Source organism: Manis pentadactyla, chromosome 10, assembly GCF_030020395.1.
Source record: "Manis pentadactyla isolate mManPen7 chromosome 10, mManPen7.hap1, whole genome shotgun sequence".
NCBI classification, from domain to species: domain Eukaryota; kingdom Metazoa; phylum Chordata; class Mammalia; order Pholidota; family Manidae; genus Manis; species Manis pentadactyla.
Genome location: NC_080028.1, coordinates 25,908,268 through 25,925,712, shown reverse-complemented (window position 1 = coordinate 25,925,712; position 17,445 = coordinate 25,908,268). Strand labels below are relative to the sequence as shown.

General features: G+C 38.6%; 1 protein-coding gene across 1 annotated transcript in view; it reads right to left on the bottom strand.

The window, feature by feature from the left end:
- UBE2N (ubiquitin conjugating enzyme E2 N) overlaps window positions 1-16,757 on the bottom strand; it is a 33,555-nt gene extending 16,798 nt beyond the window's left edge. Inside the window, exon 1 of the mRNA XM_036891225.2 lies at window positions 16,454-16,757. Coding sequence (XP_036747120.1) covers window positions 16,454-16,483 — 30 coding nt within the window. The 5' untranslated portion in view covers window positions 16,484-16,757. The remainder of the gene's footprint in view (window positions 1-16,453) is intronic.
- Window positions 16,758-17,445: the final 688 nt, after the last annotated feature.

Genomic DNA, 17,445 nt, shown 5'->3' with positions numbered 1-17,445 from the left:
CTTTTGCCCCTCTAAACATAATCAAAGCAGTCTGTTTCCTTTCCTCCTCCACTGTTAGTCTGAAAATTCCGTTAAGGGCAGGGACTCTATGCAATTATCCAGCACTGTTCCCAGAGTGGCAAAGAATCAATAAAAGCTCAAGATACCAAAAAAACTGTGCCAAATGCCAATTTAAGTGTTCGCTTAATCATTATACCCATTTTACAAATGAGGAAACTGAGGAACTAAGAATGACTACTTAAGTACAACCAAAGCTAGCAAGTGGTAGAGCCAAGATCAAAATCCAGGCTACTGGGCTCTACTCAGTCTGGCTTCACAGCCTGTTTTCTTAATCTCAATATATAAAGACAATTAATGGTACAAGCAGTAAACATCAGGTGCCTGGCATGACAGTAAATAGTACAGACGTTAAGGAAGGGCTATTTTAAGTCCATAAATCATGATGAAGTACTTCATGAAAGAGGTAAATTAAGACATAATGTCACATTTTTCTTTTGGCAACTGAGAAAGTACAAGGTCTCATTAACATAATGATGTAGGAAAAAGTCTGACTTGATTGAAAAATTGGTATATACCATTTTGACCCAGAATTATCTAGTATATGGTAAGCCATTTTGCCCATTTTTGATATTGCATTAAGCCATTATGCCCTGAAATGTCTTTGTGATTTTGAAGTGTGAATGTATAAAAAATGTTTGTTAACTGCTTATTTTGTACATGGCAATGTGTTATAAATGAACTCGAAATTAGGGTAAAACAGAGTCCCTTGCCCTGCAGGAATTTATTTCACTGTACATATAAATAGTATTCATATAAGTCAGTTTTTGAAAGATGCACTTTAGAATGTCACGGTCTTAGAGAAGGTACAGGTGTGAGCTAGGGATACTATATGAACAGGACTAGATTGCGGGCATATTACATTCTTATTCCTAGAGACATATTTTTCTGGAAATAAAAGAACTTTACATCTTCATCTCTTTTCCTTTTTTTTTTTTAATCTTGGGTTTTGTTGATTTAAAAGTTTAAAAATTTATTGATTGATGGTTAGCATTTTTCAGCAACAAGATTCTTTTTAATTAAAGTATGTACATTTTTTTCTGTAGGTGTAATGCTATTGATGCCAGGGTTCTTGTCTGCGGAGTCAAAGAATGAAGTTAGCAAACACCCAAGGTAGGAGAGCCAGGGAGAGGCTTTTATTTAGAGATACAGTGAGAGGACACACCAGGAGGGGACAAGAGAGCCCCTCTTTTCCTTGTTTTTTGAAAGATTTTAAATATTGGCATCATAGTTAAAGACAATGTCAACTACTCCTTCATAAAACACTCATGAAATTCTTGATGGTAAAAATGTCCTTTGAATACCCAGCACTATAATTAGTAAACTCATGGAAGCTAGGCTTCCCCATTTTCTCTGTTTCTGATTTAATAGATGGTGTAGTGTAACACTTCACTACCTGGACTTTCTTTAGCACCAGCTCAAAAAATAAAAATAAGCCTTTAGTAATTTGAATAATTTAACTGTCTTAACAAATTTTGTGTCTTAGGAACGATGTCTTAGAACTCTGAATGAAGAGAGGACCTAGCTTAGTAACACTTCACTGATACTGCTATTGTGCCAACATCAAGGTACTGTTAACAAACTCATCAAAAAAACATATCTAAAAAACTTGCATATTTTAGATTCTGGGAGGGAATATGTAACTTAGTAGCAGGTGTGGAGAGGAAAGCTCTTCTGTATTCGTCCTGAAAAATTATGAGTGATACATTAGCAAAAACCAGTGAACTTGTACTTTTTTTAAGACTTCAGTTTTAAATCAGAAATTACCTAGATTGAGGGTTTCTTTCTTCCTTAAATTTTCATTTCCTTTAAATTTCCTTAAAATGTATTCGATATTGATAATCCCATTGAAGGCCCTGATGCATAATTTTGGCCATTTGTCTACTATTAAGCAATGGTAATAATTCCCCCATTTGTTCATATCGTCCCACCCCTTCCTTAGTGTAATTTGGGGACTGGGAGCATAAGAAGAATGTGAAAATTTGAAGTAACTGTTGCAGAAAATAGAAAACTTATCTGTACTTACATGAAAGGACTGCCTGGCAGCGAAAGGCAAAATGAGGTTCACAGTGGACATTTGTCACTCCTTTTGGCCACCCAACAGCTGTAACACCCTTGTTTGGGAATAACACCCCCCAACTATTATGGATCCCCACCTCCCTCAACATAAGTCTTATTTCCTAACTCTCTTGCAACTAAGCATGTGAGACCTGGGCTCAGTCAAACCCTGTTCATCAGAGGCTAAGATATGAAGGAAAGATCCACTGTGCAAAGGATTGCAGCAGTTACCTCCAGGAGGCCACGGCAGCGGTTCCAGTGCCGCCTCCTACAGCCACAATCAGCAGTCACACTGCAACAGCATGTTGTGCACAAAGCTGGCAGTGAAGGCTCCACTGTGATGCAGTTCTGAGCCTTGTTCCTGGCTGTCTCTTTCTTTGGTGCTCCTGAAGATTCTGTGAGGTACCTAATAACTTAATACATACTATTTCTACTTAAACTAGCCAGAGTTGGCTTCCACTACTAAGTTGCTAAAAATACAAAGTTTAAATTAAATAGGAAGAAAGTGAAGAAAAGGAAAGAGTTAATAGACCAGAGGAAATGAAGAAAGAGGTTAAAAAGCTAAATATCTCTTTGGGATTAAACAGGCTCAAAAGGAGTTGAGAACTAAAGTCAGCTAACCTCTTTATCAAACTCTACCTAGTTTTAAGAGCCTTTGAAGAGGGAGCTAATTTCCTACTAGAAAGCTAACTTCAACTAGGCAGCCTAGTGTACCTACCAGAGAAAAAACTCAGAGCAAAGGACATCTGAATATAATCCCAATTCTAATTGTACTAATTTGTTATACAACCATACACATTTACCTCCCAGCCTTCAAAAATTTAGTCCCTTGAACATTTCAAAGATTCTCTCTAGGACTAAAATTGAATGACATTTTATTATTGGAATGGATTAAACCTTACTGCTATATGCTTCCTTCTAGTGGACAGTTCCCTTTTGTAATATTATTTAACCTTGTACTGTTCAATATTTCATCTTCCCTATTGAAAGGAAGGATATTACAGACTGTATGTCCAGCATCTTTCCTAATGCTCAATATCTAAATAAGGAAGAAATTTGTTGCCAATGGTACCTGCTTTTTTCCCAAGGTCTTTTTTTTCCCCATCTGCTCATTAAGGGAAAATAAGGAATCAACTTAAAATTAACCATTCTCCCAATAATCAAAATCTGGTTAATATTCTAATATGTTTATACATTTTTTTCTGATAATAACAAAAGCCCTTAAAAGCAGTTTAATATGCATACATTTTTTCATTTACTACTATGTCAGTCCACCCTGATTCCCAGGTTGCTTTGTGGGTAAATTAATTTTTGCAAACCACATCATAAACTGGCACTTTTCCTGGCCTACAAGCTATCGGATTCTACAGCTACCATTACTTACTTAATCCTTCTCCTTGATCACTAGTTACTTCAGGTTTCAAATTTAGTAATCAAAATTCAAATGCCAAATGCCTGAGGACTCCACTAATAGGAAAGGCCTATGCTGATATTAACAGACAAGAAAACTGATGGAAGCGAACAGTTGAAATTTTCAGTGAAGCAAACAAAAACAAGTTACAGTTGGCCCAGATTTACCTTTTCAACTAATTGTGCTACCGACATAATTGTCAGTGTAAGGATCTGCCCAGCTGCCTGCACCCCACCCCCTCTTGCCTTCCATTCAGCAAAAGATACAAAGGACAGTTGGGAAGTAGAAGGGCAGTTATGACAGTTAAGGAAATACCAACCCTAGAGGGTGCCCATACAAGCACTTCTGGCCCCCAGGATTTCTGGGAGCCCTTCCACATAACATAGGCAGAAGCTACGACGTCTGTATCCAACAACTAAAAATAATAAAATTCAGGATTCAAAAGGTGGCTTACTGGTATCACTATGGGAGTTTCATGTACTTCCAAAGCAACCCTATACCAACTATGATCTACCCCTTCCTCACTTTTCAGAGCAGCAGACCTCAGCTAGATGCTCTTCAGAGAACAATCTGATAAAATGCTCAAGCAAGCCATACCCAAGTATGAATAAACCAAAAATAATTTCATACTCTGGGAAGATTTGTGAGACTCCCAACCAAACACAACCAACTTCTCCCCAAGCACCCTTCTCCAGTAATCAATAGAGGATTTAGGGTCCAGCAATTTGGCACACAGCTTACATAATACTAAAGTAACACTTTCACATACATGGGAGTCAAATGAATCTAAAAGGGAAAAAAAGCAAGCTGCAAAAATCAAGATTAAGGAAAGGGACAATCTTTGGGATCTTCTGCCATAGAATATGAATATCTTTTCTCAATCTTTCTCACTTTTATTATAAAGCTTTTCAATCAAGATGTGGTAACAGTAAGACTCTTGATAATGAGCAAAATGGGCAACATTTCTGTTTGTGATTAATCATTTTTTAAGACATCTGTTTTCCAACAGAAGTTGTATGAGTAACTCTGACATAAAAGAGAATAAACAGCATGATAATGTAAAATGACTACAATTGTGTAATTATGAATTGAATCTTTGGACTTGGAATGCAACGTTTGGGGATTCAAAACAATCTTCAATCTATTGTAGTGTGTTTGTTTCTACACTATCCTTCCCCTCCTATTTCAATCTTACATTTTCTTTCATTTTTCTAAGTCAAAGATTTCAATTAAATCATTCTGACTACATATGCCAGCTAATGGCAAAAATGAAGTGGCTGATGTATATACAACACAGAAAGAATCAAGTTAGTATTTTTTTCAGTTGGCCACAAACACAGAAGGCACTGTCTATAATCGGTACAAGGAACACAGTAGATACTCAACATGCTAGTACTCAATGTTTAAAAGATTGGTCATATTTACATACATAACTACATAACCATAATTGTCCTAATTCAACTCAAGAAATGAAATAGCACTTCGGAGTGAATGTGCATGCACACTCTCAGAATATTAAAATTGCCGTTAACTCCACCACTCCTAAGAGTGAACATACACACCTATGGGACGTAGGGAGCAAAGGCCAGCTCATTGACTAGGACTGGGTTCTTGACTGTCAGGGCCCCACTGCACCCTACTACAGGAAAACCTGCAAGGGCAATCACTACAAAGAAGGGGGATAACACTGGAGTTCTCCAACACCTCTGTTTATGGCCCTGTTACAAGTAATCCACTATTATCAGTTAAGCACTAGAAAACAATAGGATAGTGTGTAGGATTGGTGCTCAAAACTTTGACCAGGAGCACCAAATATTTTTCCAATGGTTACAAAGAGCAAATTAAAATATTTTTTCACCAGCTTTAAAAAACAAAGAAATCCTGCCATTTGTGACAACATGGATGAACCTGGAGGAAATTATGCTAGGTGAAATAAACTAGACACAGAAAGACAAATATGCATGGACTCACTTATGTGTGGAGTCTAAAACAAAAAAGTTAAACTCATAATAACAGAGTAGGATGGTGGCTGACAGAAGGGAGGGTAGGAGGAAGGGAAAGGGGCTGATCAAAGGGTAAAAGCTTTCATTATAAAATGACTAAGTTCAGCAGACCTAATGTACAGCGTGGTGATTATAGTTAATAGTGTATTATTGCACACTTGAAATTTCCTAAGAGTAGATCTCAAGTGTTCTGACCACCACAATAAAAAAGGTAACTATGGGAGGTCATAGACATGTTTGTGGTAATCACTTGACACGTACACATATCAAAACATCACATTGTACACCTTTAGATATATAACAATTTTCATTTGTCAAAAATAAATTAAAATTTTTTCACTATAATTAATGATTCAATTAACAATAGGACCAACATTTCTTCCCCAGAGTGCCTTAACAGTTTCCCAGAAAATAAAGCAAGTGACTTAAATTTTATCCCTGACTTTCTTTTCATGTCATCTATAGCAATAATAGAAAATAGTATTTCCAGTTCCTAAACCACAATCTCCTTGATACTAGGATATAAACAAGACTACAGCCAAGGTTCTCCTTGGAGAGCAAAGGAAATAAACCCAACTAACAGAGTGTGCTGAGCAGTCACATTCATGAGGGATGTTCTCTTGCAAACATGGCATAATCCACAAGTTGGAAAACACATCATTTTGGCTGGCAACAGAAGCAGTATCAAAGTTTGTACAGGAGAGGAAAGATAAGGAAGGAGATGTCAATGAAATAATTAAGATGAAAAGGCTAGGTTGTGAAAAAGCTTTATATGTCAGGTTAAGGAGTTTTAACTCAATTCTATACACAGTAGAGGGCCACTGATCACATATGTATTTTTAGAATAATGTGGCAGTGTGGAAAATGCGAAGGGGAAGGGAGGGAGAGTAAGTGAAAACAGAGAGCTGAGTTCTGAGGTTATTGAAAAAAAAAAAAAATCCAGGAGAGGATGGATAAAAGCCATAGCCCCCACACAAAAATAACTGGGAGGACGAGAGAGATAGGAATGGGTTAAGGAGAAGCAGAGGCATTTCTGAGGTTGAATCAATTGGGCTTAGTAACAAACTGAATGTGGAAGGGAGGAGAGAGGGAAGCTGGGTAAATGTTGACATTAATATAGGGAAGGAACACTAGAAGTGCTGATGCACATGAGGGGAGACAGTAAAATGAGTATGTTCCATTGTAAAAAAAAAAAAAAAAAAGTTGATTTTAAAAGGTCTGCAACACATCTGAGAGGAAATAAAAAGTAGACAATTGGAGAGACCTGAAACAATGGTAGATTTTGGATTCATTGATCAGTGTGGACTAAGGCCAAGTAACTGAGTAAGTGTATTCAGGAGAATACATAAGGAGAAAAGATCCAAAATCTCAACTCCAGGAGAACAGGAACATTTTAAGATTTTAAACTCCCATAACTACAGGATACAGCCTTCATATTATACTGGAAAGCTATACATTTATTTCAAAATACTGCTACTACTCAGCATTTGTGCAATTTTTTTTGGAATTGTATAATAGCCAGTTTAAAAGCCAAAAGGGAAAATGAGTTCCAAGACTATATATATATGATCAGGGCTTCTTCTCATTGTTTTAAATTCTGCCCAAAGGGGTCATATAATCATCAAGTTTTAAAATAGAAATAACTGAGGCCCAGGGAGAGTAAGTGACTAGGCCAAGATCACAAAATTTCTTAATCCTTGAGATAAAAGTGAGTGCTGATTCCTAGCCATTATTCACCAGAATTGGGTCAAATTTCTCACAGCTTCAGGATTCAAACCGAATCTTTAAAGATTAAAATTAACTACCACTAGACAATTACAAAAACTAATAGCAGCTCACAAGGCTGAAGGTTATTTCTTAAATATTCTAAAGCAATGCAGATTTCAAATGTGACTAGTTTTATGGGAATCAGTACAGATTATTTACTGCTAAAACTTCTGCTTTACTTCATTCAGCAGCAGCATTTCTTTAAAGTATCTACTTAGAAAACTTCAGCTAAAAAAATGTAAAACAGAATGAAGTACTGATACATGCTACAATATGGATGCACCTTGAAAACATGCTAAGTGAAATAAACCAGACACGAAGGGCCATATATTATATGATTCCACTTACATGAAATGTCCAGAGTGGGCAAATCCACAGACAGCAAGGAGGGTAAGTAGTTGCCAGAGACTGAGGGACCAGGGGTAGAAAGCGACTTAATGGGTACTGGGTTTCTTTTTGGAGTGATGAGAATGTTCTGGAATTAGATATGGTGACAGTCACTTAACTTTGTGAATATATTAAATTGTGGTGTGTGAATTATATCTCAAAGAAATAAATGAAGATTTAGGTTTTCCTTCCATTTTTAGTAAGATTTTGGTATTTTACCTATGAACTGGAGATTGGAATAGCAAAAGAAAGTGAAGGAGAAATAGTTACCTGTATTATTTGATTACTCTTAGTACATAACATATTTAGTATATTAGTTGAATTTTTAGTAATAAATATATACTCATAAACTACACTTCGGAAGAAAAAAAATTTTTTTTATTGGAAGATTTCGTCTGAAGTGTCTGTGGGTCAAGCAAAGCAATGCTGACTCATGTCACAGTTTAGCACTGCTCAAATATCTTCCTCCAGTTTGGTATGTCTAACCCAGAACAACATGCTACTCCCCTCCACCCCACTTTTCTACTTATTCTTCAAAATACAGCTGAAAGGTCACCCCTTTAAAAATCTTTCTCTAAACCAACCTTGAGGGTTTCCCCACCCAGAGGCTCTGGTCTTTGGTGTTTCCATTGATGCGGTACTGGTTATATGATTTTACTCCTATCCCCCACATTCTACCCATCTTTGCGATAAAGTCAAGCACACACAAGGCCATTGTTTCTGCAAAGAGCACACTAAAATCATCTGGAGATCTTAAAACAAAAAAACACACTATAGTTGGTAATAGATTTATTAATGCCTCAGATAATTGTGATGCACAACCATGAACTAAGTAGTCAAATTATAAACAAGTGTTCACAGAAAATATCTTCTAGTTTCTACCACTCGATATATCAGCAGTCTGCCTGATTAAACTGGGAGAAGATTCTGATAAGAAATAGGCAAGGTTTGGCTAAGTATTCACTGATCTCTAATCACAGCCAGTGGCAGGTAACTGAATGGACCTTGCAGCAAGTTTACTTTAACCTTTATCTAAAGGACAATAAAAACAGGGTGGACAGAGTACTTCATTTGGGAAAAAAAAAAGTTACTAAATGGCAGTAACTCTTTTATAGCTAAAGGTAAGAAACTTAAAGCTTTGTAGCTGTAAATCACTATGCAAAGGAATGATTTCTTTTAAAAGCCAAAGCAAGAATTATGATATGTACAGGTGTAGGCAGAGCTATATCAGAAAACCTCTTTTCCTTATTCTCTCCAAATGAGAGTGAGGAAATTTAAGTCAGGTACAAATATCCTTCCCCTGAGTTGAAAACCCAAAATTCAATTTAATAATATACAAATGAGTATAAGAGAATTCTTATCTATTTTAGGCTTACTGAGTAAGAAAATTCTTTAAATTAACTTCAGAGAGATTATAATCTGATACAGTGATACCACAAATGTATTTTGCTGGTGAGAAATAGCAGAGAAGAGAAACCAGCTATCTGCTTTTTAATTCCTTCTCACTAGAACTCCAAAATTCCCAAATAGAGGAATCCAGGAAGGCAATAAAGGAATACTTTGCTACCCCAGACCAGAGGCATTGCTTCTTATGGCAAACTATATTACTAAACAGGCTCATTTATGCAAATGCATCTAATAAAACTACAATAAAAGATTTCTGATAAAAAAACAAGAGCTAAGCACTTAAACCCTGCATATGAACATGTTTCTACTTCATTTGTTCAAATGATAAAATATAAAATAAATGTATTGCCAGTATTATCTAGGGGCACATATGTTCTTGCATATTCCATCTACAGTACCTGCAGTCTATACAATCAGTCTGCTAAGTTCGTATCACAGCTCCACCAACTACTTAACCCCTCTGAGCAAGTTCCCATTTCTGTAATACAGGGCTACTACTAATAGCCACACCACAGGACTGCTGTTAGCATTAAACAAATTAGGGCATGTAATATGCTTAGAACTGTGCCTAGAGTACACAGTAAGTGCTCAATTAAAAATGTCTGTTATTTACATAATAAAAACTGTATGACCAATTTCACTTGATGAGCAATTCTACATAACACTGGTGAATATGATTCACAGACTAACTCTGATTTTAACAATTCAAAACTCAACAATTCTTTGTTTGCCCAACAATTCTTGATGCCAACTCTCTGAACTTAGTAATTAAACAGCTGTTCTTGACAGAACCCTAATAATTATATAAAACACTATTCATCACTCATACTGGAGGTATGTACTATGCTACCCTTTCACACACTGGATCTCTCCCCTTCCAGCTTTCATATCTGCTACTCCATTTGCCCAAAACTCACTCTCCTACCTCTTCAAGTTTAAAAATACTTCCTCAACAGATACCTTTCCTTCACCTTGGGCTATGGTAAACCCTGTGCATTTCTTCTTTCAAAACACACTTCATTGTAATTTCTTGTTTCATGACTGTTTTCTATTATACAGGGATGTTTATTCTTGTTCACCTGGCTCAGTGCTGAATACATATTACACATTCAATAAATGTCCATTTAACTGGACTGAAACATGCTTTGTGGCTGGTTAATAAAAGGCAGACAAATCGCAATATTAGGAAAGATTGAAATTTGGCCTTGGGTTCTTATTAGATCACTAGAGTCACTTTTGCCCCTGCACCACAGTTAGGGGGTGAGGGGAATGGTAATCCCAACTGTCCGTAAGGGTCACTAAGAACACAGTGGCTTTACAGGAATAACATTTGCCTTAGTATAAACTACCAAAACTTACAAAGTTGTAAAGAAATAAAAAGCACCCATAGTCTCAAGACACAAAGACAACATTTCTCATATATCTTTCCAGAATTTTCTTGACTACAATGCCTTCAATCATGAGATTGCAAAGACCTTGAAAATAAACACTGATATGCCCAACGGAGATCAAACTACTGTGAGAGAGATACTGCCATTGGTAGTGAAAACTAAAGGAGTTTGAAAATCTGAAGAGGAAATAGACAATTAGGGGAAGAAAAAATCAAGAATGTTGAAATTAAGATTCTGAAACCAGTGTCTAAAAGTACTTTCAATTATAGCCAAATCGTAATTATCTGTAAATATCTAAGTTACAAGCCAATTCAGAACTGTACAGATTTCTATGCCTAAGTATCCTTAGGGGATTTTAGAATAGCTACAGCCAGGATTCTAACAAATATACAATGCACTGAATGGTATGTCATTGCTCTTCAAAAAAATGGGTAATAAAGAATTCTTTCCACTGATTCTGAGGACTCTTTATCAGTTACCCAGTTCTCCCAAACTTACAACAGTGATTTCTGCCATCAAATATGCTAGGCCACAGTTCTTACTCTCTTAAGATTGTGGTAATAGTACATCCTATCTAACCTACAAATTAAAGGTGACTGTATTTAACTTTTTTAAAAATATTCACTTGGGAAGCATCTTTTAAGATTTCATCTTCTAATCTGTATATCCATACTGGTGTTCTTCATTTACAAAGAAACTTTCAATGGTGTAAAATCTATCCAATTCATCTTTCATACAAAAAAGTATTTCTTGATATAACACTCTTACATATTCTATGCCTTTCAGATTGTTTTTAGAAAGGAAAATTATGTAATACAGTCATTAGGCACCTATATCAGAACTGTGATGACTACAGTTGTAATGTCCAAAGTTCCTGCTGGATGCTATTCCATTTCCTTATTTCTGGTATTTATTTCCATAGTGCACATGCATCCACAGTTCATGATAAGAGATTTAAATGTACATCCAGAATCCATACATGAAACTATAGTGCAAGTTACCTTCTTTTTAAATCCACTCACACACAAGTAAACCATTCTACAAGGTACACGGGGAAAAAAGCAAAGGTACTGACTTGCAAGTCAGGAATCCTAGTCATCCAACTTCTCTGACCCACAGACTCATCAGACAAGGAAAAGGTCAGTGCTCTCTGTTGCATAAAACTCTACGGCTCTAAATGGTCACAAGTGTGAAAAGACTCAGAACTATCACAAAGCAAATACATAAGATTTCTGACATCATTATTAGCATGGTGGATACTTAGGAAGTGCTTGATAATTGCCAAAACTCAATTTTTGTCATGTGAGAGTTGATTAATCTGAAGACAGTGCTTGACCCAGAGCAGCTTAAAAAATAACTCAGCCAACGGCTATTTTTAACTTTTCCTTCAATTATGCCATTTCATAATCAAAATGTTAGGTAGTATATTAAACAGTATCCTTATAGCCTCAAAGTTTAATCACTACCAAAAACAGTCCTGTAATTCTTAACCTGGAATCCACGGAGACCAAGGAGGTCCACAAATAAGTTTGTCAAGAACCTGAATCCCCAGAAGTCACATGCAAAAAATGTGGTTAATTGTCCTAGGAATGTCAGAAAATTCCTAAACCAGGACAATCAAAAGAACTAAGAACCACACTGTTTCTAGTCAAATTTACACTATAAGAGTTTATCAGTTTACTAATAATGCTTTAATTACAATCCACCTTCATGCCTTTTTTTTTTAAACAGGGGGAAAAAATAATTAGTCAAAGATTTACAGGGCTCAAAAAGACCAGTTTTCTCAATCACTTTTCTTACTAAAAACTACCTTCTGTACTAGAACACACACCAAATGCTTGTATTTTTAATAATTAATAGGAAAAAGTGGAACCTGTATTTTTAAAAATCAAAATTATTATATTAAAGTAAAAAATAAGCAGAACTCATGTCTCAATGCAAAGTCAGATCACATTAGGTTTTTATGAATTTGGAACTAAACCTTACAAAACAAAAATAAATTTTATGAAAGACTGGTGAAATTCTCATCTCAGCAGGTTGGTTTGCTAGGTTTTAATCAAATAAATCAACTCCTTGAGTAAGTTAACTACTGTTTCTTAAAACTGTTTATTTTACTGTTTTCATGATTAATTTTGAGAAGACAAAGGAATGTCACACTGTCAATGTAACATGTAAAGCTGAAATAAATTTATTTTTGACAAGCCACAACTACATTTATTTGTTCCCCAAAATAACTCTGGTTCTTTATGACAGATGGATTAGGAAGGACCTCTTATTTGATGTACCTTTTAACCTATGTAAACTTAAGCCTTAATTGCTCATTTTTACAGACTAAAAGAGCTCTCAGTCCAGAAGAGAGAAAAAAGAGAATTCTAAAAATTCTAGGTAAATATAGAACTGGCAAGAGTCAATATAACGCACACGTGCAAAATACCACTATTAGACTATTCATTAAAGCATTGTTTTTATAGCAGAATTTGGGGAATAATTTAAAAGTCATCAATTAGCAATTAATAAAATTAAGGTCTAACCACAAGGTTCCACAAAACTGCCCTTTAAAAAATGAGTCACCTCAAAAGATTAATCAATGTTGGGGGTAATGGAGGGGGAAAAGATCAAGGTATCTGCATGAGGAGGAGGAGAACAGCCTAACATATATACACATGTATACTAGTCTCCTTGGTCTTTCTGGAAAGACACACACTAAAAATAGTGGCTGTCTGGGAAGAGAACTAGAATAAATAAATGACACTTAATTTTCTCTATGTACCCTTTAGAATCTTTCAAATGTTGTGCGCTATGTATGTATGTATTCTCTAACAAAATAAAAGATAGATTTGTTTTTTAATGAATTTATGGGTGGAATTAGGGATTACCTTTTAGCTCATTGGTTTAGAGATAATCTACTAAGTAGTAACAATGTCAAAGTATAATATTCAACTCCCCTAAAACTTTCTTCAGAGGAGACTGAAACACATTCATTCATTCAATCAGTATTTCAGTGCCTTCTATGTGTCCTAGGTATTAGAGCAATGCCAAAGTCATCCAACAGACTCTGCCTTCATGGAGCAGGAATAAAGAGAAATCGTTCATCACATAACTTCTAGCAGTGATAAGTGCTATAAAGAAGGGAGGGGAAGCGGGAAGCGGTGTTGTACCATAGTTAAGGCAGGCCTCTCTGAGGACATGACATGTGAGCCAAGAACTGAACAGTATGACAAAGAAAGCAATGCAATGACCAGGAGAAAGGCCCTGTGACTGGAACAAGCTTAGCCTCTTATTGTTCAGGGTACAACAAAGCAACAGTGTGGCTGCAGTGGAGGAACCCAACGAGAGAGGTGCAGGAGATGACCTCAGAAGTAGGCAGTACCAGATGCATGAAGGGTCTTGTAGCTAGGTAGGGAGGAAAAAGTCACAGTGTTATTCTAAGTGTGATGGAGTTCTGAGGAGAGTGATGATCTATATTCTTAAAAGTAACACTAGCTACTCCTTAGGAGGAGACTAGTCCAAGTAGGCTAGGCAACAAATTATGGAAATAAACAGTGGTTTCAGAGAGATGGGAAATGTGATGTAGGACCAATTTTCAAAGTAGAGCCTAGAGAATTTGCTACTGGATTAGATATGGGAATCTGATTGGGACAGCAACTGAAGAGTGAATAGAAATTCAAAAAATTTTATATTTGTATTGTTCACTGTTGTCAAGGTACTTTTATATACAGTATGCCATTTCACAACATAATATCCAAGTTTTAAGACCCTAGGAAAGTTTTTTGAATGGGTTTTGTGTCCTCCACAAGATTTCTTCAAGAATCAAATGGTTGAAGAATTTGCAAATGTAAATAATGACCAGTTTGAGGTACACAGCATCATAATTGCCCAAAGACAGTATGTTCCTATAATTCAGGACAGAACAGCTACCACACCAACATTACCAGTATATTCCACACAGAACCTTGCATTGTAGTTGACAGAGGAAATGGCAAACTTTTTTTAAAATTTTATTTTATATATAAAAGCATGGGCACTAGGGGAAAAAACAATTCTTCCTTGGTACTGAAAACAGCTATTTTAAGCTCTAACTAGCATTAAAGTAAAACCACCTTTTATAAGATAAATCCCAAAATACGGCATCTTTCATTAGAAAGATGCTAACAAGATACTGTAGAATTCAGATTATATGCGAATTATCACTGTCTTGATTTAAACATTAAACTGTAAACACCTAGTGTAAACTAAATTATTATGTGCCGAATGAAAGGTTATTTTGAAATTAGGAAATACAACTTCAATTTACTGCCTTATATCATTTCCTTACGTTTACTAAACAAGGTTTCACAAAACCTTTCCATCCAAGGCTTTCACATTACTGCAGAGCATCTTCAGAACCAAGCAAAAACGGGAAAATGGGAAATCTTTAATTCATTATGTATTGGAGAATTATCCTGAATGTCAGTTTGCACTATGCAGTCAATAACCTGAAAAACACTAAATAAAATTATTAGAAATTTGGTGTACAGCTCGATCCTCCACCTCTCGTGTTCAACTGTGGTCTCAATAAACATGAAAACTGGGGTCACTAAAATCACATTGTGAGGACCTTCCAAAGCATACAGCAATTAAATTGCTTTGGACAGAATCCGAGATAAATCCACAATACAACATATTTCACTCTATGTAAGGTTCACATTATTAGATTCCAGCACACAATAACAATCTGTTCTACTTCTCTAACTTCTAAGAATTTCCACCTTACAAAACATCTTATTTCTCTACGTCAAGCCACCTTATGGTCAGACACCCCCATCTCAGATATATTTAATAGCAACTACACGAAGCACACGCTTCATGTTTCATTCAACAGGTCATTCACTTCCCACTTAGTATGCATCGCCCTCAAAACCTCAGAACTACATTAAATATACATTCACAAGGTTAGAGCGAACAAAATGCTGCTGCAATCTAGTCACTTCAACTCGCACAGTGAGCAACACAGAGGTTTAATTAATCTTACCTTCATTAAAACTGACAAAAAAAAACGTCAAGGTTTTGTTTTCGTGGATTCCAAGAAATTTCGCATCTAAGAACTTGACATTATGTAAAGAATTTACAAAACCAAGATGTAGAATATTCATGGTTCCATATGTGTGTGTCAAAGTACAGTGTACACAGAGCCGAAGAACGGTTTAATAATTAAAGCGCACAAAATCAAGAGACAAAAGATTTCACAAGGTCCCCCATACCAGCGCCCCCATTCCCGGAACATAAACACTTCGTAAAGAGTGTGTCAACGAGAGTAAATCACTTCGCACAGATAACCAGCGGAAATGTATTTAAGGGAGAAGAGATCGCGGAAGCGAGAAACGGCAGGACAAGGCGCCCCAAGTCCCCGGGCACCGGCAGCCAGGGACGAGCTGTGCGACCGGCAGCAGGACGCGCGGCCCTCCTGGAGCCGCCTCCCGGAGCACAGGGCCCCGCCCGACCTCACCCTCCCGGTTCATTCATTCTGAACCCGGGGCTGCTGCACCCCCGCGCTCCTGCCCGCGCCGGGGGAGCGCTCCGGGGCCGAGGGGCCACGTCGGGCCACAGCCCCCGCCCAGAGTTCCGGCCCTGCCGCGATACCCGCGCGTCCTCGGCCTCCGCCCGGGGGTGGTCAGAGACGCCGCGGAGGCCCGCGCCCAAGACCTCAGTCCCGCAACCCCGCGGCCCCACCCTCGGCCAGGACGCAGGCCAGGCCTTCCCTACCCGCCGGGAAGCCCCCGATGCCCACCGCCCGGCTGCCCCCCGCGGCCGGAAGTCTCCCCAGAGCCCCCTCCCCAGCACCGACTTCCCTCGCCGGCGCGGTCAGACCCTCTCCGCTCTGCCTCCGGCCTCCCAGCGCGGGCCGCGGACCGTAGGAAACGAGAGACTGAGCCACCCGAGCCGCCGAGCGGGAAGAGCAGAGCAGAGAGCCGGAGGCTGGACTGGGCGGTTACCTTGATAATCCTGCGGGGCAGCCCGGCCATCTTGTCAGATCCCGAGTTCGGCCTCTCGTCTAGTCTCAGGCTTCGCTCTCCTCACGCACGAGTGGAAGTCCCGGGCTCCACTTCCGGGGGACGTTACCGCGCCGCCGCCGCCGTCGCCACCGAGGCCCCTCGGGAAATGTAGTCCCTGATCGAGCGCGGGCGGGCTTTCCTCGGACCTGCCCCCTCCCCCGCGCTGCGCGCTCCAGCCCGGCCTGTAGGCGGCGGAAGTGACGCGCCCCGGCGGGGCAGGAACTTGGGGGAGGCTGAGTAGGCAGCGCTGGGCTTCGGCGTTTGTGGCCGAGCCTCCCGTGCGTTGGTGGGACTGGGCGGCTCGCTCCCCGAAGGCGTCCTTATCCGCGGCCACGCCCGCTCTCGTGGGCGACGTAACAGAGGCCCGGCAGCCGACGTAGCCTATTCATTCGTTCGTTCGTTCATTCAACGTTCCAGCGTTGCGCGCGGTTGGGGCTGGCGCTGCGGGAAACTCCGTCCAAGTTCGTCTTCTGGCTCCTTAAAGGGAGGGGAAGACCGAAACTCAGTAGCAAAGCTCCTACTGTGGTTCTTGCAAATTATCCAGGAAAACCTAGCCAGAGTTTTGACGTTTAAATTTCGCATAAATCGGGCCTCTTTGACACACCCTTTAGAATTGGGGAAGGCTAAAAGGAAGGGTTTGGACAGCAGATCATTCACCACCAATTCTGACTTTTTGGTTTTGAGACCCTTTTGAATTCTTAAAAATTAAGGATTACAAAGAGCTTTTGTTATGCAGGTTATATCTACAGATATTTACCATTTGGGGTGAGGGGAGTGGAAAGGGGGGCGGGGAGAATGTCTTATGAGTGCCTGGATCAGGCGCAGAGTTGCTAGCTAGAAGAATGGCCAAGGAGAAGATCAGAGACCAGAGTAATCCCCGAAAGAGGGATTACCATAGAGTGCGGGCCCTAAAGGAGGATTAGAGTGGCAGT